At 45.1% G+C, this 8,963-nt stretch overlaps 2 protein-coding genes and 1 long non-coding RNA gene across 3 annotated transcripts; 2 read left to right on the forward strand and 1 right to left on the reverse strand.

Annotated features, from left to right (window-relative positions):
• Positions 1-1,896: 1,896 nt before the first annotated feature.
• LOC147231384 (class I histocompatibility antigen, F10 alpha chain-like) lies at positions 1,897-3,352 on the forward strand. The gene is made up of 3 exons (XM_086152758.1): positions 1,897-2,072; positions 2,624-2,890; positions 3,060-3,352. The coding sequence occupies exons 1-3, from the start codon at positions 2,015-2,017 to the stop codon at positions 3,350-3,352; spliced, it is 618 nt and encodes a 205-aa protein (XP_086008884.1). The 5' UTR covers positions 1,897-2,014.
• Positions 3,353-3,492: 140 nt separating this feature from the next.
• On the forward strand, positions 3,493-5,668 carry LOC147231385 (class I histocompatibility antigen, F10 alpha chain-like). Its single transcript, XM_086152761.1, has 4 exons — positions 3,493-4,076; positions 4,318-4,416; positions 4,594-4,611; positions 4,763-5,668. Exons 1-4 carry the CDS (start codon positions 3,728-3,730, stop codon positions 4,816-4,818), a joined length of 522 nt encoding a protein of 173 aa, XP_086008887.1. The 5' UTR covers positions 3,493-3,727; the 3' UTR covers positions 4,819-5,668.
• A 1,810-nt stretch (positions 5,669-7,478) lies between these two features.
• LOC147231386 (uncharacterized) lies at positions 7,479-8,013 on the reverse strand. Its single transcript, XR_015106623.1, has 2 exons — positions 7,910-8,013; positions 7,479-7,775 (listed from the first exon to the last, which is right to left on the reverse strand). It is a non-coding gene; the product is annotated as an uncharacterized LOC147231386 (long non-coding RNA).
• Between the last annotated feature and the right edge of the window lie 950 nt (positions 8,014-8,963).

Here is an 8,963-nt window from a genome sequence, read left to right on the forward strand (position 1 = left end):
TGGGTTCAGTTCCCACCGGGCCATTTGAGGTTTTGCTGAGCAAGACCTTGAACCCCTGGCGCTGCTCATTAGCTGCCTTCTGCTCACGGTTCATCCATGATGGATTAAATGCAAGGGTCAAATTTCCCTGATGTTGCGCTCTGTGTAGAACTGAATGTGAAAATGAAGGTATTTCTGTCTTCCACCAATTTGAAAACCTGAATGAGAACGCTGAGGTGGCGAGTCCGTGCAGACTGTGGATGAGCTGTGGCCAACCGTATGACCCAGATCCAACGCGATTGGTCCGTCACGAAGACGTCGGACCCTCCGATCCTGCCCGTCAGGTAGACAGGTAGTAGCGTAGCTGATAGCAGAACGGGACACGTTGGACTGGACTGACTAAATCCTGGGAACTCAACACACACATTGCCAAGGTAGGAGTTCTTTTACGGTTCACTCTCTTGTTTTGTTTTTTTCCACTGGTCAGTTGTTCACCTTCCGTTTTTTGAGAAGCTTATATCTCCTTTGGACCAGGCAGATGTTTAGTGCTGTTTTCTCCCGGTATTGGCCCGGACAATCAAAAGTTGAGTAATCTCATATTTTAGCACTGCATTTATCGTCCGATCGGCCGAACCATTTCTTTCAGATTCCAGATGTTCTCGGTGGAAACGTGGCAGCGCCATTGCAAAGTTGAATTCAAAACTTGAGCAATCTCATGTTTATCAGATGTAAAAGAGGATGATTTTGTCACAAATGGTCAAAGTCAACTTTATTGTCAAAACTGCCAGATATTCACACATATTTCTTATCCCCCCCTTTTTTTTCAATACAATTTTCCAGTATTATTTATTATTGTTATGTTTTTCTTTTAACTCTGGCACAACATTTTCCTTCGAGATAAATAAAGTTGTTCTTTTTCTTATACAGAGCATTGAAGTAGAACAACAGAGAACTACGGCGAATTATGCAGAGGTAGATACGGCTGGAGCGCAATTTTCTTTCGATTTGTCAGTTCTGTCAACAAGTGACAGAAGGTGCAGTGGCAAGAAAAAAAAAGAAAAGTGATAGCAGTATGAAAATGCAGTTGCATTAACTGTTTTTACAGGGCTTTTTTTGCATTGAAGTGAATGAGTAAGTGAGTCCATGAAAGACTTCTGATGGCAGGTACTTGATGTGAGGTTCAAAATGTGTTGAGAATGTTTAAAAATAGTTGTATATTGACTAACATGCGGCAATGTAGTGCAGGATTTGTTCAAAATTTAGTGTCTTGTGAAAATGGGACATTGTGATTTCATAGAAATGTTGTAGACGTGATTATTATTATGAGAAAACATGAACACGATCGCTGCCTTCACATGGACGAATAGCATTGATAATTAATAACAACAATATGTGAAGAAAGTTGAACTGAACAAATGTTTTCATTCACAAAACTGCATTTCCACTGAGAAACGGTTGCAGTTCTCCAGGCGTCCACTAGGGGGCGCCCTGAGGCAAACTCAGTCACAGGAAACTCGCATGTTTTTGACGCTTGACGTGATATTTTGATCAGGACGGAAAGAAAGAGCAGAAAATCCATCAATTGAAACTTTGATCGGTATTAATATGACTTTGGAACAGCGGGAAACTCGAAATGAGTTTTATTTATCATGAAATCGCCTCATAAAGTGGATAAAAACAACTGCGTCATACAACGCAGTATTTCCCACACCGATATGTAAACTGTTTTTTTTTTATTATATACTTTTTATAATTTATATCTTTGCATTTACAGTACTAACAGCAATGTTTCCATGACCATAAAAGCATTCTGACTCATTCTGACCGACTTTAGCGTCTAGCCTGTGCATTTTGAGTTTACCTGGCGACCCGTGACGTTTCAGCCTGATCTGAATTCTCATTGGCTCAGACGGGGGTTCGTTGCAGCTCCTCCCCAGTGGATCCTTCAGTTGAGCTCCAGATCCTTCACCTGGAAGACCAGCGTGTGTTTGAGAACAACAATCTGTGAACTTCTGGACGCTCTTCAAACCTGGAGATGATGAAGATCTTTCTACTTGTGCTGGTTGTCATGGGAACGTCCAGCGTGACGGCCGGTAAGTCCGTTTCTTTTCGCTTCATTTGATTTCCTCAAAGAGTCTGACGCAGCAGCTCGTGTTTAGTTTGGTCCAAAGATGATCTTCAGCCTGTTTCTCATCAATATTTCACCTTTAGAATCAGATGGAAACTGTAGTTTTTAGTTCAGAGTGAGAGTTCAGAGGAGATGGGAGCAAATATGGACGTTGTTTGGAGTTTAAGATCAGTCAAAACGAAAGTGAAAGTAGATATGAAGACATTCAGGAAATCCAGCATGAAGGAAGGACAGAAGCAAAGATCTTCAAATAAAGTCCCTTTCTATTAATGTTGGAGTTTTATCTGTTCAGATTGAAATCATCCCATTTCCTAAAATACTGGAAATAATCCTTCACTTTGAGATTGACTTGCAGTATTTCTGACTAAATGTTGAACTGCTTTTCTGCGAAATTAAAGTGTAAGTTCTAGAATAGTTCCATCATTCACTGTGTTTTTACATCTTTGAGTAACTTAAAGCTGTTTATGGAACTTTCAGTCACCAAAACCTCATCATTCGGTGAAATATTTCTTCCAGTGATTCACTCCCTGAAGTATTTCTACACGGGCTCCTCTCAAGTCCCAAACTTCCCAGAGTTTGTGTATGTTGGTCTGGTGAATGAAGTTCCAATAACTCACTATGACAGCAACACCAGAACAACAGAACCCAAACAGGCCTGGATGGACCAAGTCTCAGCAGATGATCCACAGTTCTGGGAGAGAGAGACCCAGAAGTCACTGAGTCACCAGCAGGTCTTCAAAGGCAACATTGAAATTGCAAAGCAGCGTTTCAACCAGACTGGAGGTTTGTTCACACACACACACACACACACACACACACACACACACACACACACACACACACACACACACACACACACAGCTCTGCACCCTGAGTTTATGTCCATCCCATAATAAACACAGCAGACTGTGCTGAGATCTCACTGGTTCACTGCAGCTTCTGTCTCTCTCAGGAGTCCACATTCTCCAGGTGATGTCTGGCTGTGAGTGGAACGATGAGACTGGAGAAGTGAATGGATTTTATCAGTTGTCTTATGATGGAGAAGATTTCATCTCATTGGACCTGAAGACACTGACATGGATCGCTCCGAGACCACAGGCTTTCATCACCAAACAGAAGTTGGACAATGACGAGGCCATAAAGGAAAACAGGAAGCACTACCACACCCAGATTTGTCCTGAGTGGGTGAAGAAGTATCTGGACTACGGGAGGAGCTCCCTGCTGAGAACAGGTGGAATCACATGACCTGACGTCGTCTTAACAATGTTTCGACTTCTTTCCAAATCTTTGGTTATTTTCTTGATTTTGAGGAAACAATTTTGGGACTTCCAGTAAAATTGTCCATCTAAGGCCAGTTTGATGTCCAATGAACACGAACCAATCAATCAATCAATCAATCGATCTTCTTTCCTGCTTCTCTGTTCATTGGATGCAGATTCTTGGGTTCTTCCTTTCTGCTTTTTCGCTGATTTCACTCTTAAATATTGAAAGTTTAGACGAGACAGTGAGTAATATTTGTCCACAGCAGAAGAAGGTGTGATGTTTGTATCTTCACTCTTCTTCCTCCATGTCTCTGCCTTCCTTCTCCTGCCCACTTTCTAATCTGCCTCCTCCGTGTGGATGGAAGTTCTTCTGAGTTCAGGCGTTGACAGAAACTCTGTTTCTCTTGACGCTCCAGATCTTCCCGGAGTGCATCTCCTCCAGAAGACGCCCTCCTCTCCGGTCACCTGCCACGCCACCGGTTTCTTCCCCAGGGAAGCCATGCTGTTCTGGACGAAGGACGGAGAGAAGGTCCCTCAGGAGCTCGGAGAGATCCTCCCCAACTCCAATGGAACCTTCCAGATGAGCACTGACCTGAAGCTCCCGGACACACCCGGAGATCTGAGCGCATACAAGTGTGTGTTCCAGCTCTCCGGTGTCATGGAGGACATGGTCACCGTCCTGGACAGAGACGCCATCAGGAGCAACGGTAAGACTGGACTCACAGGGGATGAAGGTAGGAAACGACCCTCTAGTTTCCCATCAGCGTCCAGATCTTCAGATCCAAAGTGTGTCAGATTCATGTCTGCCATCAGTCGGGCTTTTTCTTCTTGCCGAATTGTTCAAGTCAGGATCAGTCAAACTTAACTGGTTAACAAGAACTGAACCGCAGAGAAGCAGAGAGACGATTTCAAGACGAGAAACTGTTTGTGTTGTGTTTTGCTGGACAGCAAAGCCTGGCCTCGTCCTCCCCGTCGTCGTCGCAGTGGTTGTTGTTGCTCTGCTCGCCGTCGTTGCCGTTGGATACGTCTTCTACAAGAAGAAGTCTGGTGAGAGACCTCCACAGGGAGATGTTTGACTTGGACTCGATGTCGTTTCATTGTAAATATCTTTGTCCCAACGTGAAGCCGTGCGAGGCTCCGACTTTCAGCCTCGCCATGTTGAGACACATCGTCTGCAAACTCTTCTGGCAAAGCTGAATTATTTCTCTTCTCTTTGTATTTCAGCCAAAGCTCCTCCGTCTCGTAAGTAGACGCATTTTTAGTTTAATTCTTTGGAAGTGACTTGCTCTCTGAAGATCCAAAATATGAAACCAGCAGAGGTGTTTCCTGCAGGGAAAAGACTCCTGTAGTTTGGAACAGGATTCGAGCTAATTGTTTGTTTCTGACCTTCCAGCTGTCGGCAGCTCAGAAGTTTTGGAGGAACTCAATCCCAAACCCTCCTCATCTTGAGGGACAAACCAACCTCTGCACTCAGTGAGTTCCTCCTGAAAGCTGCCTTCCAGGGTTCTTCTCGTCTCCTCGGGCTTTCAGATGAATTGTGGAAGTGGCCGAAGAGAGGAGACGTCATCTTCAGTCCAGCCGTAAACTTGGAACAACGAGTTCAACATCTAGAATGGAGTTTAACATTGGATTTCTGAAGACAAGCAACTATAAAAGTGTATTTAAAAAGGATTTGACTCCATAAAAACGTGAGTTGAACTGACAGACATTCCGTCCAACATCTACTCAGCATCACTGAAAGACACGTTTCCCAACAACACGTTGACAAATCATCCTGAGATCTGGCTCTGAATGCAGCACCACTTCTCTGCATCTGATATCTGAAGCGATCTGGTGGCGGCTTTTCAAACACACACACAAGCAGTTTATTCATCCAGAATTTCCAGGTCTACGTTGCTCTGCTTGAACAGACATACTTTGGGGTTTGTACTGTTTATTGCAACTGATATTGAATTGTTTTGTTGGATATAAAATCTCTACTTGGAAACCGGGGTTTCTTTTCTGTGGATTTTGTTGTAAAAGAAAACCTGACAGAATCTTCCTGTGATTTCATGGGCCATAGAAGCAGCTCCACAAGAAAAGAAATAGTGGGAAACTGGCATTTAGAAGTGAGTGTTTTATTTTTTTCAGACAAACACACACTCACGATGGTCCAGGTGTTTTCCCTGAAAAATCTTTTCTGCTGAGTTCTGCAGAGACTGCTGACGAATGACAAGTGTCAAGAAACATTTGTCCTCTGCTGAGGTTAACAGCAAAAAATGTAAAACAACAGCTAGAATAAATAAATGTTTAAACGAGAGCCACTTGGTTGGAGTCATTTGGGCTGCTCAGCCCTCTTTTTATATAACTTGGCCTCTCTGATGCCTTTCGTCATACTGACTCTGGCAGCCCTGAACTGAGCTTTTTCCCCAGATGAGAAGGTACCGTTCCTGTCTTTTAGGAGCACTTCGACCTCCGCTTCTTCACAGGTTCTGGTTTGGATACACCCAAATTTGTTTGTCCACCATGACAGTGGCAACACAGTGTTAGATGTAACAAGACACAGTTGAGGTGTACACTTCCCAATCCTGGTCTTGAAAAATGTCCAGGTTGATGTTTTCAAAACAGTCCTGCAGCTACTGAGAGGCACCATCAACAGAAGGGAAACGATAAGGTAGGCTGAGATGGGGGAGCAGTGCAGCCCTGTAGCGTAGCGTAACATGGTGATGGAATTTGGGGAGCACTACCTTCTAATCGTTGGTTAAGATCCCCTGCATTCATATGGGCTACCTCTGGATAGACTTTCTGGTTCTGTTGGTGGCTAGTGGCATTGGGCAGATAGGTAAGGGGAGAGTTAGCATTGGAACTCGGTGCAATACACACAGCATTCACGATGGCAGCAGGAAACTCTTGTGGTAGAGACGAGGGTCTGCACTTGACAGTCATGTACTCCAAGTGTGAGGAGCAGTGGCTATCAATGATTGTGGCATTGGTGCACCAGTTGTTCATGTAAATACCCAGTCCCTTGCTCTGACAGGAATAACTGTCTCTGTCATGGCAGTGAACTCAATTGCCGTGTCTGGAATGGATGAGTGGAGCCACATCTCAAGTATCAGCGAAATACAACAGCCCTGGATGAGTCTGTTTGCGGCTATCTGTTACAGTCAGCACATCCATTTTATTTGTGAAAGATCTGCCATTTGAGATGAAGATACTGGGAGGTGGAATCTGAAGGTGGGAGGTATGCTCTGGAAAGGAGAGGCTGTTTGCTCAACAAAATACGCGAGTGTGAATGAGAGGGACCCATGTGAAATGGTGAGGCAACCGAGTGGACAAACAAAGTGCAGGATTTTATGTACTTAAGGACAACTTCATAGAGAGTGTGCAGAAGAAGTGAAGAAATGTGTACAAGCAAAGTAGAGCAAGTGGAGTAAGGTGTCAAGTGATAAGAGCGTTAAAAGGTGGATGAGATGGTGGTAAGACCAGCCATGCTCTCTGGTTTAGAGACAGAGGAGGGGACAGGAGGCAGCAGAGATGAATATGTGGAGGTTTTCTTTGGGAGTGAGAAGGATAGAGAGGATCAGGAAGGAGGGGCAGCACATGTTCGATGTTTTGGAGATAAAGTCAGACCGAGATGGTCTGGATATGGACAGAGGAGGTATGGTGAAGATCTGGGTAGAAGGACGATGAGGTTCAAGGCCTAGGGAGATTTATGAATGAAGGGAGAAGAACAGGAAGTAAGTTGATGTGACAGTAGACGATCCCGTGAAGGTCAGATGGAGGCAATGATTGGACAATGAAGCGACCAAATGTTTTTGGACAGTGGGAGGAGACCCTGGAGGAAAAAAAAAGGCAGGAACCAGGAGAATGTGTCCTTCAGGAAAGATTCAGTTTGTTTTCCTTACTTAAGAAGTTTATTTAGGGGAAAATAAGTGAACCTTAGAAACTCGTCCTGAAAGGAGCAGGAGTCCTGCTTCTGTCCTCTGGTGCCAACTTCAGGTCAGTTTTGTTCTGCTGATCTGACTCAACCGGAAATGAAACACTTACAACAGAGGCGAATTACCAGTTTGGGCCTCATGCTAACTGGCCAACATGCTAACGTTAAGAAGAGTGTGTTAGCATTACAGACGGAAGGGAGTCATGGAGAATTTATTTTTAGAAAAGAATCAAAAGGTTTCAGAACAAAAGGCATCGATCGGGATCGTACAAGAGCTGCTACCTTGTAGAACATCGACAGTCCAGGTGGAGTTAATGTTCCTCAATTTTATCCAACGTGCGTGAGACTTGGGCACAACATTTCACCCAAAGTTCAGTTAGAAAAGTTTACCCCCACTCCAAAAGTCCGGGATCAGCTCGTCTTGCCCTTCCTGTTTTTTCCTCCCGTGAAACAAAAGCTCTTCAGGGTTTTTTTTCCCACAGCTGTTCTTCTGTAAAAGACACATTGAACCAATACTTACACTGAAAATAATTTTGATTTTTGGTGATATCTGATTGGACTCCCGTTTTGGGGGATCGTCTCTTCTGATAGAGTTAAAGGTCAACAGGACTCAACCGGCCTCACCTTGAAAACGGCCTTGGCAACTCCCTCTGATCGGGATGTCTCCTTCCTCTTATGCCTCCTCCTGCAGGACAGGGGGTCCAACAACCCCATTCGGGTCTCGGGAGCTGTAGAAATCAAAACACCGAGTCAGGCGACAAGCGGTCACTGTTAGCATCCAGAAAATGGGGAGGAGGGCCTTACTGAGGTACTCTGGCACGTTCCTAAGGTGGGGCTTGATGACAGCCGGGTGGAGGTCTTTGTCGTGACGCAGGAGCTGCAGGTCGCGAGGGTTGTCCTCAAAGTACGTCTGAGGGAAAGAAGCGGGGGGGGGGGCTGGTCAGGCTCAGAGACAAAGCTAAACCTAACAGCCGACCACCAGGGATCAACTTTGCTCACCTTCAACTTCTCTGAGTTCAGCAGCTCCTGCTTGATCTCCTTTAGCCGAGCCTCGCGCACCATCTGCTTGGTCAACGCATTGCGTCCTGCAAACAGAAACACAGCAGGGAGGGTCAGGATCCCCCAGCCCTGCAGGAGGCCAAGCATCAGAGACAGTAACTCACCCTGCATCTGTACCGGAAGCCCTCGATCTCCTCCATCTTGAACTGGTACAGCTTTAGGGGGCACTCTTCATCATCTGGAATCCAAAGTGCATTTAGCCTTCAAGACAGGATCTCTCCTCATTCGTGTTTTCTCTGCACTTCTTGCCAAAAGTGCATGCTTCACCTCCAGTCAGCGTTTCCGCCACCTCCGACTGTAGTTGCTGCTCGCTGTGAGACACGAAGGACAGTGCCGTCCCTGGGTTGTCCGCTCTTGCCGTTCTGCCAGGATTAACACACATGCAGGTGATTTCCTGCCATTTTTACTTTCTGGGAGAAGTTCCTGAGGGTTCTTCACAAGGTTTAGGTCATTGCATACTAACTTTATTGGCGCTTTTCTCAATTGCTTTCAGTCTTTACACTTTGCACTTCCCTGACAACTGTTTGGTCAGTCCCTGCCAGTTTCCTGCAAGTATTCCGGTAGAAAGCTTATAATAAGCATTAAGGCTAGCTGTTTGCTATTATGCCACAGGCTTACT

This window comes from Fistularia commersonii, chromosome 9 (assembly GCF_037954325.1).
Source record: "Fistularia commersonii isolate RoL2024-O1a breed Wild chromosome 9, RoL_Fcom_v1.0, whole genome shotgun sequence".
NCBI classification, from domain to species: Eukaryota; Metazoa; Chordata; class Actinopteri; order Syngnathiformes; family Fistulariidae; genus Fistularia; species Fistularia commersonii.

Bases quoted from the DNA above. Each gene is read 5' to 3' on its own strand.
- LOC147231384 (XM_086152758.1), top strand. From the start codon at position 2,015: ATGATGAAGATCTTTCTACTTGTGCTGGTTGTCATGGGAACGTCCAGC. The intron at 2,073-2,623 runs GTAAGTCCGTTT...TATTTCTTCCAG, and splicing joins AACGTCCAGCGTGACGGCCG to TGATTCACTCCCTGAAGTAT. The intron at 2,891-3,059 runs GTTTGTTCACAC...TGTCTCTCTCAG, and splicing joins GCGTTTCAACCAGACTGGAG to GAGTCCACATTCTCCAGGTG.
- LOC147231385 (XM_086152761.1), top strand. From the start codon at position 3,728: ATGGAAGTTCTTCTGAGTTCAGGCGTTGACAGAAACTCTGTTTCTCTT. The intron at 4,077-4,317 runs GTAAGACTGGAC...TTTGCTGGACAG, and splicing joins AGACGCCATCAGGAGCAACG to CAAAGCCTGGCCTCGTCCTC.